This window comes from Lepisosteus oculatus, chromosome 10, assembly GCF_040954835.1.
Source record: "Lepisosteus oculatus isolate fLepOcu1 chromosome 10, fLepOcu1.hap2, whole genome shotgun sequence".
NCBI lineage: Eukaryota > Metazoa > Chordata > Actinopteri > Semionotiformes > Lepisosteidae > Lepisosteus > Lepisosteus oculatus.
The window spans coordinates 14,050,908-14,076,630 of NC_090705.1; the positions used below are offsets into that span (position 1 = coordinate 14,050,908).

Below are 25,723 nucleotides of genomic sequence, written 5' to 3' on the forward strand. Positions count from 1 at the left end.
ACCACATGCTTCTCCTGGGAGGTGGAAACACCTGTTGCATAGGTTTAAATCTTTAAAAGAACCTCCCTTGTGTTTTATGGTAGAAAGCTTCTGATCAGCTCTCAAACTCAAAATGTTACTGAAATATCCCTATGTTTAGAAAAGGGAAGCCATGTGCCATTTTCTCAAACCAAGCTTAGCATCTTTATTTTCACAATTCTTTTTTAGGCTACAAATAGCCTCTCTTAGTGCTCTAACACAAGCATTTTTTTTCTCTATCCCCTTCCAAGAGAGGACTGGAACAACTCAAAACATGATGTTATGGTAATGCAGTCTGGTACAGTATTATGTTACTGTAGCATTCCTGTAGTGAGAGATTACCTTTAAGTGAAGTCCATCAAGCGGGTGGCACAGTGGTATAGTGCCTTGAAAACCTGGGTCCCTGGGTATTCCGGATCTTGGGTGCTATTTGTATGTTCTCCCAGTGTTCATGCGTGTTTCCTTTGGGTTCTCTGGTTTTGCAGTCCAAAGACATGCTAGTAGGTTAACTGGCATCTCTAAACATTGGCCTTGGTGTGAATGTGCATGTTTCTGTGTGTACGCCCTGTGTCCAGTCATGGGTGTATCCCTCCTAGTGACCGGTGCTTGTCAGGATAGAAAATGGATGAATGGATGGGTCCTTCTAGACAGGGCAGGAAAGGAGCTCTTCACTTGATTCTCTTGCAAAGGGAATATTAATATAGCCAGTCAGCCTAACAGCATGCGTTTAGGAAGCAGTAGGAAGGGGAACCATTTGGAGAAACCAACACACAGAGCAAGTCCACTAAGAATGTAGCCAAGCACCTAATCAAAACTAGGATTTTGAATGCCCACTGCCATTCACATAACTAAAAAAATATATATTTCAATGACTTATGTTGGAGAAGAAAAAAGAATTTGTTAATGTCATTTGTGAAAGACTTTCTTTCAGGATCTGTTTCAATTAGCAGCTCTAGAATTTAGCAGCTTTTTCTTTTATAAGAAACTGTTACTGTACAACTCTACAGTAAAAAAAAATTTTTTGGTTTGTATATAATGGCATGTAACAAGATATCTCTTCTCATCATAATGAATGCAAAAAATAGAAATGAAAATCCTAACACAGCCTCAGTGTACAAATTATCTGTCCTTCTTTGCACTTATCAATGCTTGTGATTCGATCCTCTGCCATCTGCACCTTTGGTTGTGGTGACAGGAAGATTAAACTGTTCCAGAGGCTGGCGGGAGCAGCAGCATGATCCCTCCAGGGAGCAATCCACCTGACTCACTAATGGAAGCAGCAAGAAACAGAAGAGAGACACTGCACAGCGCAATGTACTGTTTCTCTGCCACAAACAGCTACCACAGCACTATCATAAAGCCTCATTATATATAATGTGCTGTTGTTGCCCCTTACTGATTGCTACTGCATTGACTAACAATTTTATTTTATGAAAATAAAAAATGAATCTAGATTCGTTGGAGTACATGTGGTAGAGAGTCCTCTCGAATGTAGTGGGTTTATTGGGCTATTTCATAAAGATTATTCAAATACAGTCCAAACAGTCAACGGGCTTTATGTACATGTTCATGTGCATGCCTGATTCTATGGTATACAGTAAATTATTTCCCCAACTGATTTACTCTGCTTGCAGTATTCCAACATGGCTGACTCACCACACACAAGGTAGATGATAAATACTGTAAAAAAACCATTATACTCATGTCTGCAGGAAAAAACAGCATTGATAATGCAGTACTTAAAAACTGTCTGAAAATCCCATACGGACTAAAAACTAGGCCAAAATCAGAAAACAGTTTTCTGCATTTAACCTTGCATTATTATTTAATCCTAAATTTGGCTGTGCCTCAGTAGTCGTATATCAATCAAATACCATGCATATTTTAAATGTTATTAGGAAATACAATTTGCCAGCATAAAACCCCAACTTCAACTACAATAGTCTCTGTATTATTTCAACACTTGGGTGACAAAAAATGTGTGCTTCCTTAAAACTAATCTGTACAATTGCATCAAACAATCTAAAGAAGTGAAACAGGAAGATCTCTGAGACGTAACTATTGTCCTGTCGCTAACATTATATAATCAAGACCTAGGTGTTAATGTCAAAATCTGAAAGTGCACTGTACTGTTATTTAATTACCATACAAAACAAAAAGGAATTCTAATTCACAGATAATTACAAAATACTTCTTTGTGCTTGAATGACACACTTGAATGACTTAGACTGACTGGATAAGCACTAAATCACCTCATTAAAGAAAGAGTTGATTGGGGACAGGTGTTGAGGAGATTTAGCCTAATGAATGTCAACCATGGAGAAAAGAGAAAAAAATCAACAAAGAACAACACAGAAAAGAACCTATTTGACTACTCAAGAAAACAAAAGCCTTCATGCACTGTCACTGACTGCCTGGAATGGTCACAGCCAGCAGTTTTGAACCTGGCAAGATGTTACAGCCAGACTCTGCAAATGTTAAGCTATGGTCAGGTAAAACAGTGGATATTTGCGTGTGTGATAGCCTGGGCATGAGTGTCATTGCTAAAGAGCTCCACTCATAATTTCTGTTGGAAGTCAGACTTCACGGCACTATATAAATAAAGTTCTAGAATTTTACTTGCTGCCCTTCCTGCAGGGTCATCCTGATGTGACAACACTCCAGTAGAAAAAATCACATTCTCACTTTGCTCTGGGAACAATGACTTTCTTGCAAGACAAAAATATGACAGTTACACTGTGGATGCATCAACTTGAGTCCCATATATAATGTATAGGTTGTGCTGGGAGGAAGTCTAGTGTTAAGATCTCAGAGACCAGTGAAGAGGCATTTGCTTGTCCACACTACAAGAGGAATGAGACAGAATCCCAAAAGACTGCATCCGTATTGTGGTGCAAAGCATATATTACAGATGTACAGCTGGTACTGCCTCCAAAGGCAGCTTCATATGCTACTCGTCTGTAACCGTTATGGAAGACTCCCTCCCCCCAGATAACAAATGTTAATGAGGATATTGCATGTTATGTCTGTTCAGTAAAAGAAGCAGGGTCTGTGTTACAAAAAATATTACTTCTTGACAAATTAATACTTTCTTCTAGATCTGTTGTAGTTATAATTACTGCTTCTTTTCATGCTCAGTATTTAACTACAAATATCTTTAATATTTATTATTCAATGTTACAGCACTGTCATCAAAAATTCCACTTGATAGCTTTGTCAACCCCATGTTAAAAGCAACTTATTAACACCTCCAACATTGAATGTGCTTTTTCACTAATATCAAGAATCCTAGAGTGCAAGGCACAGTCTGAACTATAGAGTAAAATAAATGACAATCTTAAAACAACACTATCCTTCATGCAGTTAACACAGTAGCCAACCAACAAAAGCATCACACAGAAATCTTAAAGAACTGGCATTTTGATGAGACTGAGATTAAATGTGTATACTCCTCTAATATTAGGATGTTTATCTTATTCTCCAAAAGATAGGAAATGTTTTACCAATATGACTCAATGATGAAACAGAATATTGTATGTGGAAACATGAGAAACTGTCCAACTTAAACCACGCTTTCGGTTACGGTAAAATAATGCTTATAACATTAAGGGTGGAAAGAAAATGTATTGCTTTACAGAAAGGTTATGTTATAAATAAATTTGGTGTAAGATAGGTACTGAAGGTCCCTTTTCAGGCCATAAAGACCCATGTGGAATGGGGGGCAAGGACCATCATTTTTCTTGATCATCCGACACCAGATGTGGAGGTGATGTGGTCAGTATCACGCTCCGGGCTTACCCCCGGAAGGATTAACCCCCAGGACTCATTTGGAAAGCAGGCTGCGTGGACCTGGGAGCCAATCGGGAAGGAATTAGAGCAAGCTACATCGCTTGCCTGGGATTGAACCCAGGACCTTCCGGTCAGGAGCTAGATGCCCTTGCCGTCTAAGCTGTAAACAGACCCACTATTTCTAAATAACAAGCATCAGCTCTCATTTTCTGCAAATAAGTATTGCAAATGCTAACATTTAGAAACACATTTAATTCTTTCATCTACTAAAATGCTATTCAACCAAATTGCATCCCTATTTCAAATAGTTATGCTTCTGAGATAATATAACAGGCAAAAGGAAAATGTATAAATATAACGAATCCAGCTTTCCCTAAAAATACACATATGGTGCAAATGAAATATTGCAACTATGTAGTAAATGTTCCCCTTCCCTTGAGCATATTCATAAGGGACAATACTTTCTATTTTATTCCCTTAAAGCTAGGATACAGTATATGAAACTGACAAACCAACTTCTGTCTAAATTACTGCTTCTACCAGAACTGAAAATGTACAAATTATGAATACATGTAACTCACAAGGCTGAAAGGAATTTTTTAAAATCAAACGCTGGTTTTACAGCAACAACTTATCTAATAGTCTGCACTCCTCAACTGGTCATGTCAAGAAAACGCCAGCTGTTCTGGCTCTTACTCAGTTGCCATTAAGTGTGATATTTGAATGTCTCAACATCAATTTGAACACTGTAATGATATATGACATCATCTTACATGTTTACAGTGTTTTTCATCATAATTAAAATATCTCAGAAGCACTTCATCACAATGAAACAACGATTTCCCACAAGCACGGAATGTGGAGTAAGAACATGGAACAGTGAACTTCGAAGAGTGTACTTTGTGTATTTAAAACAATTTAAATGGAAGTCGAAAGTGTATTTTGCCATACAAAAATGCTACATGTTAATGAATACAAATATCAGCTGGAATGCCTTTAGGCTAGAAAAGCAGACTGAACAATAATATTTATTGTATTAATTATTTATTATAACATTGATTTCTTAAGAATTGTTTTTGTTATTTATTTGTATTATATGTGCATTATAACAGCTCCACATACAGATAAAAAAGGTAACATGCTGTCAGTCATGAATGATCAACTAATCAAAATAGTGTTAAAACATTTAATCAATACATAAAATCCATCCAATCAGTCTAAAAACATAGATAAAGCAACATTTGTTTGAATGCTCAGTATAATTGTGTTATATGGTCACATGACAGTACTTGGTTAATTAAAGATGTATGATGCTTATGCTAATTCTTATATAGGTTAGATTCATTTTTAAAACATTTCATTATCATTCCTATTAATAGATAAATAAAATCTTGGTTCATAACTTTGATCTTGCCATAGCGATGATAGCAAATTAAAGTAAAAGGAGGCTAAAAAAAGACAATCATTTCCTTTTTTTCCCCCAATCCCCATGAACTTTTTTAATTTCACAGATCTGGGAATTGGGAAGAGTTTTCCTCATATAAAAAACTAAACTGCTTATGAACATACAGTACAGTTTCCATCAGCAGAACAAATTACCCAAACATGAAAGCACACTCCATTGGTGAGACAGATTTCATAATACATCCTTAAAACACACCTTACAGCAATCCTACTTAGTTATGATTAAGAAAAATTCAAGTTCAACAAAACATTTCCATTTCAAATGAAAGGAAACTAACAATCTGCATTTACAGACTATGCCTCATCCTTATTGTTTTTCTATAATCTATGTGGTAAATGGGGGATTTTCTGGGTTACATCTGTAAAGCCCTCCTAATTCAATATAAAATAAGTACAGTACGTCTTGCAGCACGTGAATATTTATCAAGCCCAATTGCTTTATCATGTGCTACACTGGATATTTTCCATTGCCTGGCAAAATTCTGGTATTAGTCAAATCATGAACTGTGGATAATATTTTATACGGAATAGTTTAATTAACACTGCATTACTAAGAAATACAGTGTTATTCCCTACTAATGTGCTTGTGACATTTCCAAAATCTCTGTAATAAATATCCTAACACCATGAAACATGAGGTTGGTAAAACAATGGTGGCTTAATAACATACTGCCTAACAGATAAATGTTCATACAGTAGAATGTTTTATTGTATTATTTTGATCTATGTTACATATTAGCGAAATAATAAGATTAGTTATATATTGTGTGCTCGTATATAAAGTCTGTTTACATTATTATTTACTTACACTGTTTTATTTTTGTAGCTCCCTATATGCCTTATAACTGAAATATAATATTTTTGCAAAGTCATGAAGTATGAACAGAAATGCATGTTTGTTTGAATGTATTTTTACTGTTTTAGTTAGGTTTTGAACCTGTTCTATAATTATGTACAGAAATTTGGTTTTGTTCCTATTGTGCAGAAATATTGTATCTGTATTAAATTGTACCATGCTATCTGTTCCTTTATGTTCATTTTAAAATATTATTATAACTAAAGGTAAACGCTGAAGCTGTTCCAATCACAAAAATAAAACGTATTTACAGTAGACCTCTCTGATAAACAAGTGAATGCATTTCAGGTTGGGTATGCACTACAAAAGCATTTAAATCTTGCTCTGCTAAACTGAGATATGATATGAAAATTGCTGCAAAAGCTGCCTTTTTTAAGAAGTAATTTACAATTCAGACACATACTGACTATGAGGGCTTGGTAATACAAGAAAGGAAAATAACTTGTCATAAGGATATCCCTTTGAGCTGCTTATGGTGATTTTCATTTCTTGCCTAGTTCCACCATCTTCTATTAACAGGCAGAATGACAGAAGATGTTTTTAGCTGAGTGTGACACAAATGACAGTACAAGCTGAAAAGTATTCCAAGTTTCAGGTTTTAAGAGGAACTTCAGCCATCACTGCGACTGAGGCTTGTTATTTGGAAGGGTTCTATTTCTAAAAATATTCCTTCCCTAAAATTCCTGTTAATCACTTAATTCATTTAAAGTATCTGCCAAGTTCAGTAAACAATAATTTACAAAACATATGACACTGTTCCAGTGAAAGAGCTCTTGGTTTTCGATATCACTGTATTCCTTACAAAGGTTACAGGATAAGGAACGTACAAGCTGAACGAACAAATTCCTCACTGCATTCAAGAGATTCAAAGCCTCTATGCACTGACTAAAAACATCTTTGTATAACATTATAAAAACATATCCATATCAAAGATGCAATGATAGATGGTATTTTTACAGCTTGATTGTCTCTCATTTATAAAGAAGTATTCTGAATGTTTCTAGGCCATGATAAGAGAATCTTGGTACAGCCATTTCCATAAAATATTAGTTTGTATCATCAGTGTTTCAGCTGCCATGAAACAATATGGTATTTGACACAGGAAACAGTCTAAATGATTTATTAAAAAGCAGAAGTGGCAGGACAAAAACAGGAAACAAATAGGAGAATTACAGTACGTATTTTAAACTGCTATTTGAAGTCAAAACAACAGAGCCTCTTTAATTTCTTCTTTTTGTAACAATGGGGATTGAACTTTCTACATTCTGTTTATGTAACTATAATGCATTACATGTAACATTTAAAAAAAGTAAAAGCAGGGTATGACTATGTTTATACCTTCTATGCTATCAATCAGTAAAAGCAGTTGAAAACAAGCAGCAAACTTGGAATTGGGCTCCCAAGTGAATCAACCATTAAAGGTACAGTATTTACTCAGAACACAGGTTGAGACTTACAAGAACAAAGTTTGCAAACAAGAGGAGTTTGTTTGGCCCACCAAGCTCATTTAGTTTTGTAGGTCATTGTTCATTGTTCTCATCCAATTATTTATCACACAAGGTGATAGTGTCACTCCAGCAAGGCTGGTTTTCTTGTTCCAAACTTCCACAACCCTTGTGCAAACAGGTCAGCTCCGTTTTGTTTCAATTACACTTCGACATTTGTGTCCTCTGAGTCGTGTTTCACTGTTGATTCTTCAGACGTCCACAGGGTTGTCTTTGTCAATGCCTTAAACTTTTAATTAGAGAAGACTGCGAGGGTCTTTCATTCAAGTACTAAAAATTCTGTTTTAGGCTAAATATGTTCCAGTTCTTTTAGGTCGTCTAATAATGACATTCCATTTAGACTGAAAAGATCCAGTTCTTTCAGCATGTTAGTGTAGGACATTTAGATGAGCCTGGGAATGTGCCTGCCTGGTCACTCTTTTCTGGACAGCTTCCAAAGTAGCAATATCTTGTTTGTTTTGTGGAGTACAGAATCTTCTAAATGAGGTATTGACTGTAGAAGTGTAGTGCACTGTACAATTTTAACTTAACTTTTTATTTCAAATCTACACTTTTAACTAGGCTATATATTCAACCAGGCTGTTGAAAACACTGAAGTCTTTTTCACATTACTGGTAGCTTCTTCCAAATCACTGCTTTCATTTTAACCAAATGATAGTTTATGCTTAAACTCACTGCAATTGTCTGTATCAAATTTAATCTACCAGGTCTCTTGCTCAATCCTGAATCCTAAATCTATATCTTACTGAACTGTTTTGCATCAGTGTTTGCTAATCCTTCCTTTATTTTATAACACCTGCTTCGCTAATTTACTAAAAATACAAGAAGCTAGATTATCAATTTGTAATCACAATGTGGCACATAACTGCAGTATCTTAGCATTGATGGGATTGAGGGCATCTAAGAGTATTTTCAGCTAGCAGCTAGGAATGGCCAGACACCTGAAAGTTTGCAATTATGTCATTAAAAGAGCTTTACTAGAGATAAAGAGATTTCTTATGGAAGGAAAATTGTGCCCAGTTAAACTACTTAAATAATACAAGGCAAAGTATGATTCTGCCACTGGCCTTTCAGCAACATTATGACTTCTGCATAATGTGACCATTACTGATTTATTGACAGGCCTGATCTATACTGCAAAGAAATGAATGAAAGGAGGTGCCTTAGAGAAAACAGTAGCCAAAGGAAAGAGCTCTGACATTCCAAAGGTGTGGAAGAAACAGCAGACGGGCCTGTCTCATATGCCACAAACTTATCCATCCTTAACCACTGCCTGTTTTAATTAAAACAGGTTTGGCAAGTCTCCCTTGCGGCCGAACAAGTAAAAGCATTAAATATGTTGTATTTGAATTGTACAGAGTACATTAATTTAGTTATTCTGTAATGTGTGAATTTGTCATTATTTAAATGAAAAAACACAAAAATCATATTTAAAGATTGAATGCTTTTTAAAACAAAATCGCCATGTCTTCTACTGAGAGCACTGTTGACCACAATGTTAGACTGATACCCTAACATTATCTTAAACAGCAGTGGAGTACATACTTTGCATACTCTTACTGAGAAACTTCAAATGTTTACAAATTTCCCTGCAAAAAACCCTTTGCAATTCACATCTTATAATATTTTTTGTTTATGTAATGTTTTTACCACATACATCAGTTGTTTGGTAAACACAAAATATCCCCAAATACCACAAATACAGCTATTTAGGCCAGTTTTAATGCTAAAAGTTAGAATAAAAAAAGAAAATGTACCAGTTATTGTAATATACAGTACCACTGAAATTTAATTAATTTGACAAAAAGCCTTGTATGACATACCCCCTTATGAAACGTAAATTACTGGAATTAAAACCAGTAACTGTACTGAAATCTACCAGTACTGAAGGAATTCCCCAAGTTTTCAAGAAACTGTTTTGTGTTCTTTCAAGGGGCTAATGGCACATAGCATCACCACAAGCAATGCATAGAAGACTATATTTAAATAAAGGTAAAACTACTGCAAAGAAAAGAATGTCATTAACAATACTCTTATTTTCTGTTGCTAATGTTGATTGGGCAATATTCAGATTATTGTACTGTATGTAAACTCTGAATGGAACTCTGGTGGAATATTAAAGACAATCTCTATAATGTAAGCATTTAGAAAAACTATTTGGAAAAATCAAACTGGAAAAACATTTAAGCATTTAGGTCTATTAGGCATATAAATGTAGTGACTCTTTGCTTAGGTGATTAATCAAGACTTGTAAGTAGTCTGCCCCCATCAACTACAGTTGTGAGTAAAGGTTTGTGAATTATCTGGATTTCTGCATGAATTAGCTCCTAAAATGTGATCTGATCTTCATAGTAATCTTCCGAGTCATAACAATAAATAAAGACAGTCTTATTTAACAAAAAACACATACAACATTTTACATATCTTTATTGAACAAATGTTTTAAACAATCAAAGTCATAGACGGAAAAAAATATGTGAACCTCAAGGATACTGACATCTTGAAAGGAGGGTAATCGAAGTTAGGTGTTCTAATCAATTCAGGTGTGGGTTTAATGTATAAAAAAATCACAATTTTGGTAACCTGCTCTTCACAACAGAATTCTGCTAAAGTGTAATATGGCCCAAAAGAGATTTCAGAGGACCTCATAAGAAGAGTTGCTGAAGCTCATAAGACTGGAAAGGGTTACAAAAGGATTTCTAAAGACTTGGACCTCCATCAGTCCACAGTCAGGCAGATAGTTTACAAATGGAAGAAATTCAGCACTGTTGCAACTCTCCCTAGGAGTGGGTGTCCTACAAAGATCAGTGCAAGGGCATGCCGTACAATCTTCAAACAGGTATAACCCTATCGTGACAGCTAAGGATCTGCAGGCATCTCTTGCACTTGAGAACGTCTGTGTTCATGACTCTACCATAAGAAAAACAAGAGTGGTGTTCATGGGAGGTTACCACGGAGGAAACCACTGCTCTCCAAAAAAACATTGCTGCCCATCGCAAGTTTGCTAAAGACCACCTGGATGAACTACTGAAACAATGTTCCGTGGACAGATGAGACAAAAGTTGAACTTTCTGGTAAATGTACACAGCGATATGTTTGGCATACCAACACCAAAACCTCATCCCAACTGTGAAGCATGGTGGAGGGGGTATAATGGTGTGGGGCTGCTTTGCTGCCTCAGGGCCTGAATGGCTTGCAATCATTGAGAGACCAATGAATTCCAACTTGTATCAGGAAATTCTATAGTAGAATGTCAGGGTGTCTGTCTGTGATCTAAAACTCAAAAGAAGCTGGGTCATGCAACATGTCAATGATCCAAAACACAAGAGTAAATCAACAACAGAGTGTCTCAAACAGAAGAAATTCCATATTTTAGAACAGCCTAGTCAGAGTCCTGACCTCAATCCCATTGAAATACTGTGGTGTGATCTGAAGCAGGCCATACGAACTACAATAGTTTATAATGTATATATAATGTATAGAGGAATGGGCCAAAATACCTCCTAACCACTGCGCAGGTCTGATCGGGAGCTACAGAAAGCGGTCAGTTGAGGTTATTGCCAAAAAAGGATGTTCCACCAGTTACTAAATATAAGGGTATTTATATTTAAATACCTAACCCTTAAATATAAGGGTCCACATAGTTTTTCCATCAATTACCTTGATTGTTTAAACCATTTGTTCGATAAAGACTTGGAAATGTTAAATGTTGTGTGTGTTGTTTGCTAAATAAGACTGTCTATTTATTATTATGCCTTAGATGAAGATCAGATCACATTTTAGGAGCCATTCATACAGAAACCCATATAATTTCTAAGGGTTCACAAACTTTTTCTCACAACTGTATAGTTTCACATGCAAATAACAATAAAAGCAGAAGTACCATATATACAAATCTTAATACATCTGCATGTGTGCTATACAGAATGTGACAATGTGCATCGACAACAGATTTAACAGGATACACCTACACTTAGATCAAGCATGGTTGAGTTATTGTTCCAATGTGTACAATTGCACAGACAGCACTTCATATTGACTGAAAACTAGAAAAACAAAAGTTAATTTACTCAAAGCAAACAATACCAAAACCCAAAGTAAATGAACATATTGTACTGCTGAAATAAAGTAACAAAAAAGTATTTTTGTAAACTCTGATATTCCACTTATTTGAGGTGAGCAAAGTCGTTAAGGAATGCAGGTTTCATCTGGGGTCTGCATGACTTATTTCAATATTTACTTTGTGCAATTATGTACTTGACAGGGTTCCTTATTTGCTTCTTGCAGAATTATTTACTTCTTGAATTCATCATCTCAGTGCTAGGTTTTCATGATCTTCCACTTGCACAATTTATTTACATCTTGCTACTTTCACCTCCTACAATTCAAAGTCTCCATAAGTTATATAACATACATCAAGTGAATATTATTCAGAATGTTTGTCAAAAACCACTCCAATACACATACTTTAACATTTAACATCACTAGTCAGAAGCTCACCACTTAAATAACGTTGTATGTCTCCACGAGCAATCGAAAATCCTCTGCAAAATTAAGACTCCAAGACTCAATTTGGTAAAGTGTAAGAAACCAATACAGTCAACAAGCCTGCCTGTACTTTCCAATGCTAACATTAAGTAAACAAATGGTTACCAAAGGTGCAGTGCTCTTGTCAGGCTGATCACTCAAGTCAGCCTTGGATGGTTAATTTATGTTTTCAAGAAAATTGTAGTCAGCACTATGACAGACATTTAAACTCCAGAATTTCTTGTTCTTGAAACACTTAGTTTAATGTCACACGAATCATGATTATTTTAAATTTTAACATTTATAAAACTAAGCTTTTAAATTCATAGTTATTTTCTGGACAAAAATATAAAATTTGTACATCAATGTTAAAAGATTACCATCGTGAATTTACACAGTACAAACAAGTCAAAATTGCCTTTTGTCAAATTGCTAAAATGTCTGTAATGCTGTGAATTACAGTATTACATGACTGTTTTCAGCCTCTATTAGCACTGGAGTGAGAAACTAGCATGAGATGTAAGAACACTCAAACTAAATTAACTTTATAAAATACAGATAAACTGGCTTAGTTGCCCTCTCAATATTTAATTCTTGACTTCATGCAAGTTTTCTCAACTGAACTTCCCTTAGGCCTGTACTGCTAATAACACGAGCTTCAGCAATCACCTCAAAACTGAACAAACTTGCATCAGCTTGTTTTTTTAGCTATTTATAATTCAGGTTCTAGAAGACATTCGGTTTTGTCCCACCCACACATCCAAATACAGTGGGTGCTGGCTCTTTCCCTATTTGAATCTTACCAGTATTTTTACTCCCCAAAACACAAAATGTTATTACATATATACATGTACAAACACTGTATCAATGTTTCACAAACAGACTTTATTCCTAATATACATCACAACACTCTATTAATGATGATAGTTACAGTTAGTCCATAAGCCACCAATATTTAACACATCTTATATTTTTATCTTGTATAGCATGCTGACGCAGCTACCCACCTGAACTATCTTATATTTTAGCTGTCTTCACTTCAATGCAAAAAGAAAACAGGTTGAGAACAGCCCCAGGGTACTATAGTATCATGTGACCTTCTCCCTTACAGAGGGAAACTTAATATTAATGTTCGTCCTTGCAATTATTTTAAAACTTTCAAATAAAAAAGCACATTGAAGATATTCTCTTTCTTTACAAAACCAGAACTATAACATTATTTATGTTTTGCCAGCTAAACTTGAAAAACAAAAGCCAAATGTTGTGGCTGCTTAGATGAACATGGGTATCTTCACATTCCATCAAATGTTAAACATTTGTTTAAAAATTACTGTAAAAGAGTGTTGCAATGCAGGCAGTAAAGAACAGTTTGCCACGATCAAACTACATTCTTCAAGTATCACGATCATCTGATGCACTTGCATGTTTATGAGCTTATGTCTCTATTTTGCTTATTCAACAGCTGTACAATACTATAAGATCTATTTCACTAGTGGAAGATGCTTGTTAGTGAGACCTGATACAGATTGTAGTACGTAATCAAAGGAAACTCATAGCGTTTTGCCAAAAATTACACGTAGGAAAAACAGAAAGACCCCCTATATCAATTATTATTAATTTACTGTTATACAGCCCTTAATAAGAAATGTTCCAAAATCTCATGTGTTAATTCAAAAATTCCCAGGTCAATCGGGAACCAAAATGGTAAAGAAAAGCCACCCATTCTATCACCAAGATTACAACTTTATTAACAGCTCTGATTGTGCTACAACATTTTTATATTTTTCCATGTGGAGACTCATAAGTTTTAAGATTAAATAACTTCAGTCTTTCCATCAGGTGTTGATATTTGCTAGTAACACTGGATATAATATTACTGAGATTTCCATCACAAAATAATTATTTATTTTGAAATGTGTATTTAGGAGTCACAGCAATTGAAACAGTAGAAGTTATATTAACAGTCAGTAAACTTCAACTGAAAACATGCTCCTCAGTGAAAAGAAAATCAAACAGTAAAGAAAATGACTGAAATATTACAAAAAGAAAAAAAAGTAACTGAAAATCATATTTACCGTGTTCTAACACCAATGAGTAGATTTGCTTTTTTTAATTAAAGAACAGCACAGGACTTTATTTTTAATGAGAGAGATAAGCTATGGCTGGTAAATAAACAATAATACTTTTTCATTCACCAAATTTAATTTAATTTAATTTTAATTTTTTAGCAGGTTTACACTTATTTATTGCTATTTTTTAAATAAGATTACAATAATTAATAGGAATATATTACTAATAAGAATACAATTAAACATTGGCTTAAAATTTTGGAAAGTTATTTTCTATCTTTACAAATAAAATTGCAGTTGACTGAATTTGTGCAATGATCAATGAAGCAAAACAGACAAAATACTTTCAATTAAATAAAAGAGAATCTTTGTCAAGTACAATGGTCTTGTAACCTTTCATCACAAGAAAACACTTTTCTTAGAAATCTATAAATTTTCTGCTTAATCTATTAATCAAAATAGCCACAAACTGCACAGGAATCGAGCAACCTGCCAAAGTTTAGTGACTGTGGGCCTCATTCAGAAATGTTTCTAAAGAAATGGAAATAAGTAATCTAAAGAGGCCTATAATCACCATCCCATAAGAGGTATATTAGAACTGTAACTGTAAGACCATTTTCACACAGGTGAATGCTTCTCAAGAAGACACTAAGGAAACCTACTGAAAATATTAACACTCCATTAGCATAACAAAACACATCTTAATAATACACAGCTCAGGCCAATAGATTTGCCTGAGCATAGGCTGCACCTGAAAATAAGGCGTGTCTTGGGTAAATTAGAAAACACACAGGCATTAACTATAAGAGGTTCAGAAAGTGTACAAAAGTATAGAACAGTGGTGCCAGTACATTTCATGTGCTGCCACTTCATCCCACAAAATAATTTAAAGTTTGACATTGGAGTGGAAAGACTTATAAAGCTCGGGGAATATGATTTCACACAATAAATGATTATATTTCCATTTAATTTTTTCATCTTCATTATTAATATTATATTAATAAAAATACAAAAGTAAAAGTTATCCAACAGGGTTTTAAAGTTGCCTTATTTGTCTTGATACACGCTATCACATATGCCTTATATACTCCTTACATACTATATACTGACGTGCTATATAATTATTGGGTATTTGAAAGTACTGTAATTGTTTTTTGACAGGACAGCATGTTGGCACAGTGGCTAGCATTGCTGCCTCGCAGTGCTGGGGCCCTGCTTTTCTGCATGGACTTTATATGTTCACATGGGTTTTTGCCAGGTGCTCAGGTTTCCACCCACAGTCCAAAGACATACTGGTAGGCTAAATGGCTTCTGGGAAAACTGGCCCTGTTGTGAGTGTGTGCGTGTCTGTTTCTGTGTACGTGCAATGGACCAGTGTCCTGTCCAGGGGGTACCCTCTCTTGTGCCCGTTAAGAAGCAGTTAGAAAAGGGGTGGATGTTTTTGGAGAATAAAAATACCATACAAATCCACAGGAAAAAAATGTGCCGTAATTGAACCCTTGCCACATACATGTACAAAGAATGTCATTAGCAAAACTACGTATTAAATGTATTAAAAAACATCTTGTTTACAATATTCTCAAATGCCAAAACTCTGGTGAGTCTTGATCTGAGAAGCCTGAACATGAAATTTCGATCACATAATAATAATGTAATGTAATAATGACGCTTTATTAGCCCTATACAATTTCTTGCATTAGGAATTCGCCATTTCGCATACCCCAGCCTGCTCTTCATGAGACTCAGACACACAGACAGGGAGAGAAACATGGGGTCAGAGCGCAGGGTCAGGCATTGTACAGCGCCCCTGGAGCAGTTGGGGTTAAGGGCCTTGCTCAGGGGCCCAACGAAGTAGGATTCCTTTGCCGGGTGCGGGATTTGAACCGGCAACCTTCCAGTCACAAGCACAGATCCTTAGCCACAGAGTTAAGTTTGTATTTCCTCAAACTCTTCTGGTCACCACTTCCATCAGATGTTTCTGTATCTTCTTCCTCTCTCATTTAATATCTGTGCCTTTTACCTGCTGGTAAGCAGTGGTTCCATGGTGGAATAAAACACTTCAGCGAAATGGCAGCTTTTTATGAGACTGAATTCTTCACGCATGTTTTGAATCAGCACTGCAACTTTAGATGTGACTTAGGGTCAGGGAGTTTTTATTTTATGTTGATCACATATTGATCTAGAATGGCCCTGACATACAGTATATTTCTGCTGATGTTTCCTGTTTTATTATTAAAGTGAAATTCAAAGACAATTAAGAGTACCTAGTGTTTATTCATGGACTGTGGGACCTGAGCTAGTAAAGTGTTCCAATCTATCTATTACTGCATATGACAAGAAAAAAAAACAGTTTCACAACAATCGTGATATTGTATTCCCTTTTGTTTTAAATATCTTTTAGTACTCTTTCACATTAGTTGTACAATCCAACAGTATAAAAAAAAAAACAGGTTTGGCATTGAACCTCACACCTGAAGAAGGCTCCACGGCCGAAACATTGTGTTTTCTTTCTTCTTTTCAGCATGGAATAAACCTATTACTTGTTCCTTTGCAGCCTACGCATGCTGATGCAGCTACCCACCTGAACAACATTAACTATATGTATGACTTTCCATTTGAAGATAAGGTTAAATAATAACAATAACACAATAATAATAATAATAACACAAAAAGCATTAGTTCAATAATGTGTTTGCTGAAATCAAGTATGATTCGATGAAGATTATGACAGAAAACACTTTTTCCAAGGCATTTAGTTTACATCTGTAGCCCTCAACATTTTCTCTGTTCTTTTAGACAAGCACTCATACAAGCACTCATAGTCGCCATGCAAAGATTTTTTCTAATGAATACAGACATCAAATGTCACTGCAAATTTAGAAATCACACAATTTAAAAGTGTCATTACATACAGAAACAACTGGGAATCTCCTGTAAGTGTTGGTTGTTAATCAATCATAATTATAGTTTTCAGTTGGTTTGAACCATAGTAAAGCATCTCCAGTTAGTGTTTCAGGCCTGTTATTTCCCCATACACTCAAGCACTGCTGACAATGAAACCAGCACCCTTACATAGATTAAAGATTGGGCTGGTTCAATATTATCAATATTATTTGCAAGTGATGTGGAAGCCGCTGACTGTGTGTATTTGATTTTAGAGAAGGGTAAGTCTCGAACTCTACTATCAATATTCTACTATCAGGATTACACACATCAGGAAAGTAGGCTAACACAGGAAATGACCAGGCTGCATTTGTTCACAGGGATTCAGAAACTCCTATTCCAGAAAGATACCAAAGCCAAAATTATTCTTAGACTAGGCTCACACCAACTCTAAAGGATCAGCTAATTTCTTTCTATATCTCTCAAATGACAGGTTTCTGCCTTCCAGACTTCCTGTGGAATTTGTGTCCCAGGCTTATGTCTCTTTATGCCTCCTTTCTCACCTCCTCCTATTTCAATTTCTTGGATGTATTATCACTTTCTGTGTCTTTTGTTCTCCTGACCCACACCTCTGCCTCATATTATTTCTCTCTCCCTCATTCTCCAATATACCTGAAAAGGACTCCACTGCTGAAACCCAAGTTTCTTTTCCTTTTTTTTTTTAAGAATAAACATCTGCATGTTCTTCTGAAGCTTGCAAGCTGATGCAGATCCCAACACTAATTCAGGAAATGACTTAAACAAATAATAAGGTCTTGGGAGTTTATGCATCCTTGAATTACTTTACCTTAAAGTGAACGTCTTTGGTGTGGTTTCTAAAGAAAACTACATTCTTGTTCATTCTGCAATACCAAAGCCTTGACAAAAACCTATACAAGTATTTAGCACCAAAACGAGATATTATCAAGGCAACGGCAATCAAAACACTTTCTCTAATTAATTATCTGGTGTTTTAGCTGGAATTTGCCAAATCAAACTCCAAAACTAGATTGATAGACCTTAATTTTACCTCTGATTCTTTATGGCAGTTCCAGAACCTTTCTGTTTTTGACAATTAGCACAAATAACATTACTGTTTATGTTGGGATTTATGTTGTTGAACGCAAATGTTGAGATCTTTACACATGTTTGTCAAGTATGACCAACAGGACACATCTGGCTTTTAAGTATTCACCTATTGATCAAAACAGATAGGGCCTCCTTTGTCTGGTTATGGTATGAAATGTGATCAGAAAGAAACACCTTTTGTTTCAAAACATTACCGTGACCCTATTTCTAAACCACTAACTAAAAATGTCCAAATAAGAGCACTATAATTTCACAGTTTCTATACTATAGAGATCAGATAAAGTGCAGCTATACAGTAAGCTTAAGGACAGCAAACCACACAGTGAGGGACAAAAATGAAAAGCATCACATACACAGTAAGATGTGAAAAGATTTGGAAAAGGATGGATAAGAATAGATGGCACTGGTACAAAAGTATAAAGAAAGCAGAAATTAATCAGGTGACATGTTACTGACGCATGAGAGAAACAAGACATAATCATCCTTAATCTGCCCCTGTGCATCATCAAATTGATGAAAATTGCAAGAGTGTTATAGACACTAAGGTATCAGTGAATAATACTTTGAAAGCTACATTGACCAACTACTTTCCATAAACATCACTGATAAAGCTGCTGATAAACTGCAATTTTAAATTAGAAGAGCAACAGTTTTTTTTTTCTAAATAAAAATACAAAAAAGCAAATTAACTCTTAACTCAAAAGATCCAATATGGAAACACAGTACTAACAGGATGGCCAAGTCATTTTATGGGTCATCCTTTAAATCATGAAAACTTGGAAAACGCGAGTTTTGATCAATTTATTAGGTTAACCAGTTCAGCAGACATCATGAACAGCCAGCTATGGTCTTTGAAAGTTATAGGGTGCTAGGATTTTCATTTAAAATATCTCTAAACCACTTCACTGAACAAACTGTCTGCTTCAACTGTGAAAATTATATTTTCCAAGTACTTAGAAATTTGTGCATAAAACCTGTTAGATTGTGGCTCTTCGGGAATAGGGTTGATCATAGCTCCTCTAGTACTTAAGATAAAAACATAACTTGTTTGGTATCAAAAGAATGAGGAAACGCTATGCATTTCATGAATACAAATACAAATCTCAAAACTCTCACAAGAACACAGCAATATACTGTATTTTACCAGATTCAATGAATTTTCTATTAAGAAGCAACTAGGCCTACACATTGACCAAATGCCTGAGGGTTGGAACCTGACGTCCCAACATCTTGTAGCACTATAATGATCTTAGAACCTAAGCAAGGCAAGCAGGTTACTGCTGGAACTGGTACTGGTGGACCAGTAGAAGGCACTATTGCCTCTAGTGCAGAGGCTGTAGAACATTTCTCCTTTATGATGAAAGGAAAAACTATGTTACAGGAGCACCCCAAGTCTTTGTTTCTTGAAACAGCTAAATGGCTTTTGTCTATTTTCAAAGCACTATAAGCAGAAAAGGCAGTACACATTTCTAGGGAAATATGAAAAGTTTGCAACTAATAATTTGTTTTTCAACCCTTACCACATTAAAATATCAAATATGAATCTTTACTACCAGTTTTGCACGAGGTATAATTGTTTCTAATGAGTAATGAGACAACTCATTACTGAGTGTTAAGTTTATCATTAACAAAAACACAATAAATGATAACGTGCACTGCTAGAAAAAAAGAGAATAAGACAGGTGACAAAACTCAGAACTGATAAATGAGGTTATAAGGAATCCAATTATTCAACATATAATCTACAACTAGAATTGGAAATTGTTTATTGAAAAAATACCAGAAGTAACTCCTAAATGATCTTGTAAATCAGAAGGAATAAGAACAGTGCAAATCATTATTAAATTAACCATCCCCACCCTAATCAGAAAGAAAAAGAAAAATACACTATTATTGTGCTAAAACATTAGGTCCTTAGAAGTAAAAATTGTACAATGTATTGAACAGGCTAATGAAATTAATCTCAATGGCAGTATCTGTAAATTATCCATAACCATGTTTAGCAAATATCAATGGTCACATTAACTTCCTGTAACTGGACCTGCATTGAGCATCCCGAGACTAAGCAACAACCTGCCCCAGTTTAATAAATCCAGTACTAAGAAAACTAGTACTTAATGAATATGCTTAACATTAAGATAATATAGGGGAGAAACAAATGTTGAGCAGAGTTTGATCTGGGAAGAAGCATACATATTATATGGACTATTGCTTACATAGGAATAAAGTAACATTTATGTAATTCTTGAATAACATATACAGAAACCTACACTTCATCAGTGTAATTAAGAGTTTACTAATGAGTTTATCTTCTCATACCAATAACACAAAAATAAGAGTTGTTGGGTGCCTATATACCTTATAAATCAGTCCTTTAAAACTTACTGCAGCCTCACAGAACATAACCACTGTCATCATGAATCATAAGTGCAAAGCTGAAAACCTTAAATCTTAACTACATCTACGCCTCTACAGCTCTTCCAGGATTGCAAAGAAGTACAAAACTGAAACCTTAAGTAAACTACTATATGTCCATGTCCCACAAGTCGTGTTTACCTTTTCTTAACCTATCTTGCTTTGGTGGGAGTTGCTGGAATTTGTCACAGACGCAACATAATGGCACAGAAATTACAGCTGATGGTAATTCTCACTTGTACACTAGCTTTAATACTTTTGTTTGTAAAAGCTGCAGTACTGGAGCTCATTCTCTTACATACGTCCTATATGATGCTTTCAATAGCATAATCATAATGAATTAGCCATACAAAACCTCTATTCATACAGGAAACATCCATTATTTTAACTCGTAACATAAAAATTCTTAATACATGTATAACACAAATCACCGCTTTGACAGAAAGGCACTGAGCTCTTTATTAATGCAAGTATTAACTGCACTTCCTACTCGTGCCTATTGTTTCTAATTGAATTTAAGGATTTGTAAGACGATACTTTCACCAGCAACATATATAGAGAGAGATCTTTCATTCACTGTCCCAGTAATAATAGAATCATCTTAATTCCCATTCAAGACAAGCCTCTTACAGATCACTACTTGTTTCGGAGAAACATGACTTCGTTAAGTGCAAAAGGCCCTCGGGCATAAGCGCCCTTCTCTTTTTCTGGCAGGTACCGTTATTTAAAATGATCTGCAACCCTGTTAATCAGAACAAAATTCCCCTTACATGTAATTAAACTATTTAAGAGTAATTTAATTGTTAAGGTTTACATTTCACATGTCCTTATACTGCATCAATTAACAACACTGCAGTGCAATATCGTGATCTCGGCTTTCATTCGTGCCTTTTGGTAAGCCACGTTAATTGAGTGATGCAGTGCCCAGCTGGAAATAATACTGGCTAAAGCCATCGTTACACGCTTCATCATGCCGGTATTCAGTAACTTACCTTGGCTTTCTGCAGTGGGGTGAACCGTAAGTCATGCACAAAGGGGTTCCTAAATGGGGGAGCCAGCTCCTTCTTCCCATCTCCACCTACTGTTGAGCACCGTCTGCTGTTTCTCGACAGCCTCATCCTCAGACCTGAGGAAGGAGTTTAATACAACAGCTGCGGCGTTTTACTCGTGTCGCCGCTGCGCAGCTCGCCTATTTTCTCTATTTTCTGCAGATACGCTTTTCTTTATCTCCGTAGCCGGTGGTGGATGCTAGGGGCTGGAGAGATAAAACGCTGATCATCTAAATCGAAGGCGGTAATTACACAACAACGGGTCAAACTAGACGGCTCTGCCTCTCTCTTTTGCTGGTTTCAAAACGAATCCCCCAGCCTGGCTTAGTGTGACTGCAGAACGCATGCGTCCTGTGGTGACGGCGCTGACATCACTCTCCTCTGGAGGTGAGCAACAGCCTGATGCTTTTTACTCACCACAGACAGTATGAAGCGGCTAGCGAGCTATGCTAAGGCATGATAAGAAAGAAGAGGTCCGCGACCTGTACAGCAGAACAGAACTGAAAATTAAAACGCAAGAAGAGGAAATACGTTGTCGTTAAATAAAGTATTCAGTCAGGGAACTGAATGCATTTTCAAAGGCAAGGTATGCTGTAGTTACTGTAGCTGAAGTTTTTTAAATTGGAACAAATACGCTTAAATGTGGTGCCGTACTCCAGGGGGTTTGAAGCGTTTACTCCTCTCCACCCTTTCCGATTTGAAATTGAAGGCTATATCCACCCGGATATCAGATAAAAGCCACTTATTTCTGTAGACAATCCCAGAAGCATGGGGCGCAAGGAGAGACTCAACTTTTGACTGGACGCACAAAAGACCCAGAGACGCCATCTTCACTATTTAGCGTACGAACATGCAAAAATCCTAACAAAAGGCACCCACCCGAGACCATGACCCAGAGCTGAGAGTCAGCGGCACTAACTGCCCCACCGCTGCGCCACCTCTTGGAAGGTTACAATGAAAAGTTACCCCTGCACATTGCGTTTTTATACCTATGTACCTACAGTATGGTTTAGGCTGTTTATAACTGATAGTAAACTTTTAAATCACAGCAGAATGTTTTACTATAATATAAACGTTTAGTTACCAAGTACTGTAATTAAATGCTATGGTTTGTACATATTTGTATTTTAAAAACTAGTTTTGTATTTCATTACATCTATTTTCTAAGACTTTCAAACATTATACACAATTGTAATATATTTTTAAAACGGTTAAAAACGCTACAGCAACAGTGTACAATATAAACTTATTTGAGTAAATCTGATTTAGTGACCCCCTAGCAGAGACCTTTTTTAAGTCTGTAAATATAAAAGGACATTTTCAGTGGTTCCTCACTAAATAAAAGCCCTCTACAGTAGGATAATGTTTTTGATACGGTTTTCTGTTTTTTATATTAAGTTTTGGATATACAGTAAAATATAAACAAAAGCAAACACATACAGCAATCTAACGCGGTTTGTAGTGGAAGTAAACATTTAAGCATACCTTTCCATGTAAATATATTACAAGTGAACAATGCAATAAAATGCAGCCTAATATTCACAGCTTCAGAACTGCCTTTGTATGTCTGGTTGCCTTTTTTTAAGTGCTGTGCATCTGGAATTTGTATACAAGGTTACTAAGGTGCTACTGTTTCACTGAATTTTAACAGCTTTGTTTCCTTACCTGTTTACTTATGGTTAATACTACAGATGTTATATGTTTTATACAGTTGTTACATTTATAGTAAGTTCCACAGTAACCAACAGTGAATTTGAGAAATTTCCATTTTTACCCTATGACATGCTAATTCTGAATCTAAATTAAATTTTGATGCTAAAGGTTACAGAGAAACAGGTTACTAAAAATGGAATATGTTGTTGAAGAAGTTCAATTGCCATCTAATGTAGCTGGTCCTTGGTTACTTGTTATACTGAAATTTCAACTATTCACACTATTCACACAATTGCATCTTATAAATGTTCATTTGGATTTAGATATGAGCTAAGGGCCAGGCCAGTGTTTTAATGCTGTTCTGTGCCAAGGGTTCTTGCCTGTAATTTGCAATATGTACTTGAGCATTGTCATTCTTAAAAACAGGACAACATTGACATGTCAATAATTAAATGTGCCAATATCAGGGCAAAGGCAAAGCAACTTCATTTAATCAAGATGGTGCCATGTTGTATACACAGTCTATTATTGTATAAGAGACACCAGCCTCTGCTGTCTTCCTACTGTTTTTTAAGGGAAGGTAAAGGCAGGCAAAAACAATCATGAGAACAGATAGTAGTTCACTCTGGCTGTGGCATTACATGTGTTTTGGAATACTGCTAAAAGGTTATGGTTAATGGGTGTTTATTTGTAGTTTAGAATCAGATTAGTGGCTTATTTTGTCTATACAAAACTACTGCAAAATTCAACCTGTTCTTCGTTTTATGCATCTGAGAGTCAGTATTTTTCTTTTACAAATATAAAGCTAGTTTAAAATATCCATCCTTTACCATTCAGCAACACATTAAACAAGATAATATTTTTGATTATTTTTATGAAGAAAAGATTTCAGTGCTTGCTGGAATGTCTTACAATAAGAAGTTGGATCCTTATCAATATGCAAGTTACCCATTTCCTTTTACATTTGATCCACCCTATAATTTGTGTACTAAGCATGCTGTGCACTTTCAAGTCCAAAACGTTTAGTTTGAGATCTGGAAAAATAACTCCTTCAATTGTTGATGAACCTAGCAGCTTTTTAAAATACAAAATCTAAATACTATAGCACTTGAACGTGCTGCCAGTTTGATTTCTGAATAAGTAGACAAAGGATATCAGAGTAATGCTTTTAATTAAACTGAATTCCAATGAATGTCCAATCCCCTGTCTTCATCCTGGAAAATAGGCACCAAGTACAGGAGAAGGGACTCAGTAGTAACTGCATTAACTCCCACTAGTGATTCCTGGGAGTATCAGACACAGACAGGAACACCCATGAAAAAAATGAGCATACCCTTAATAACAAAGGCATTTTTCATTAATCAGATTTTCTGTCTTTTTATGTAGTTATCCCACAGTATGAGTCAACTCCCTGGCAGTGCTAAGTACCCCTCTTTGTCAAACAGGCAAAAACAAGTTCACCTTCACTTCAGTGCCATCATACCATTGTATTGTCAGTCCTCCTCTCCTGGGGCTCATCAGATTAAACCATCCTGCTGTAAAGCTCTTGATCTCTCAATCCTTGGGAGACAATGCAGTTTCTCACAAACTCTATCCCTGTGCTTCTACCCATGGCTGTAGCTGTCCCACTGGGGGCTCATTAAGGTTCTACCACAACAGGACACCGCAGACCTGTTCCCTGGCTTTTCCCTGAACCCCAGGTACTTATTGTATTATGTTTATTTTGTTTATTATTGTATTATGTTGTATTATAGCTCTGTTTCCAGGCACTCTACCTCCCTAGTTGTAGTTTTCTCTAAGGTAACTCAGCTAGAATCTCCTCACTCTGAGACTGGACCTTTAGGGGACATTCTGGGTTTACCTACTTGGTGTGATAAACTTTGGCTGTGCAGGGACTGATTCCAGGTGCATATCTCTACAAAATATCCTTCTTTAATTCAATAAAGGGGACATCTTGTGCAAATGCTCATCTAACAGCCATGTATAGCACGCACCCAGGCCTGAATCCTGGCCTCAATTGTTACTGATATAAATCCTAGTCCAGCAGATTTGGAGACACTGGGGTATTTGTACATCTACACGTGGTTTTCTGAACCAAAGTGCAGTACCTTCAGATACTCAAGCAGGAATAAGACCAATGCACAGGTCTCACAGTCTTCAGTCTTTCACCATTTTTAATCTCAACTCAGTTTCAGGTGATCACAAGGCCCTTAATTCAGAATAGTTGCCAATCTTCTTCCAAACCTGAAACTCTGGTTTCTTCATGCTGACCAAGCCTGAACAAGATTTCGTCCAAGAACAAGTAGACATAACAGTCCTGGCCTGGTTTCTTCATCGACAGTCTTTCAGTCTGTTTTGTGGGGGCTG

At 35.9% G+C, this 25,723-nt stretch overlaps 1 protein-coding gene across 1 annotated transcript in view; it reads right to left on the reverse strand.

Annotated features, from left to right (window-relative positions):
- Positions 1–22,024, reverse strand: part of LOC102695869 (lysophosphatidylcholine acyltransferase 1) — a 71,790-nt gene extending 49,766 nt beyond the window's left edge. The window contains exon 1 of the mRNA XM_006635933.3: positions 21,647–22,024. Within this exon, the coding sequence (XP_006635996.1) occupies positions 21,647–21,772 (126 nt within the window). The 5' untranslated portion in view covers positions 21,773–22,024. The remainder of the gene's footprint in view (positions 1–21,646) is intronic.
- Positions 22,025–25,723: the final 3,699 nt, after the last annotated feature.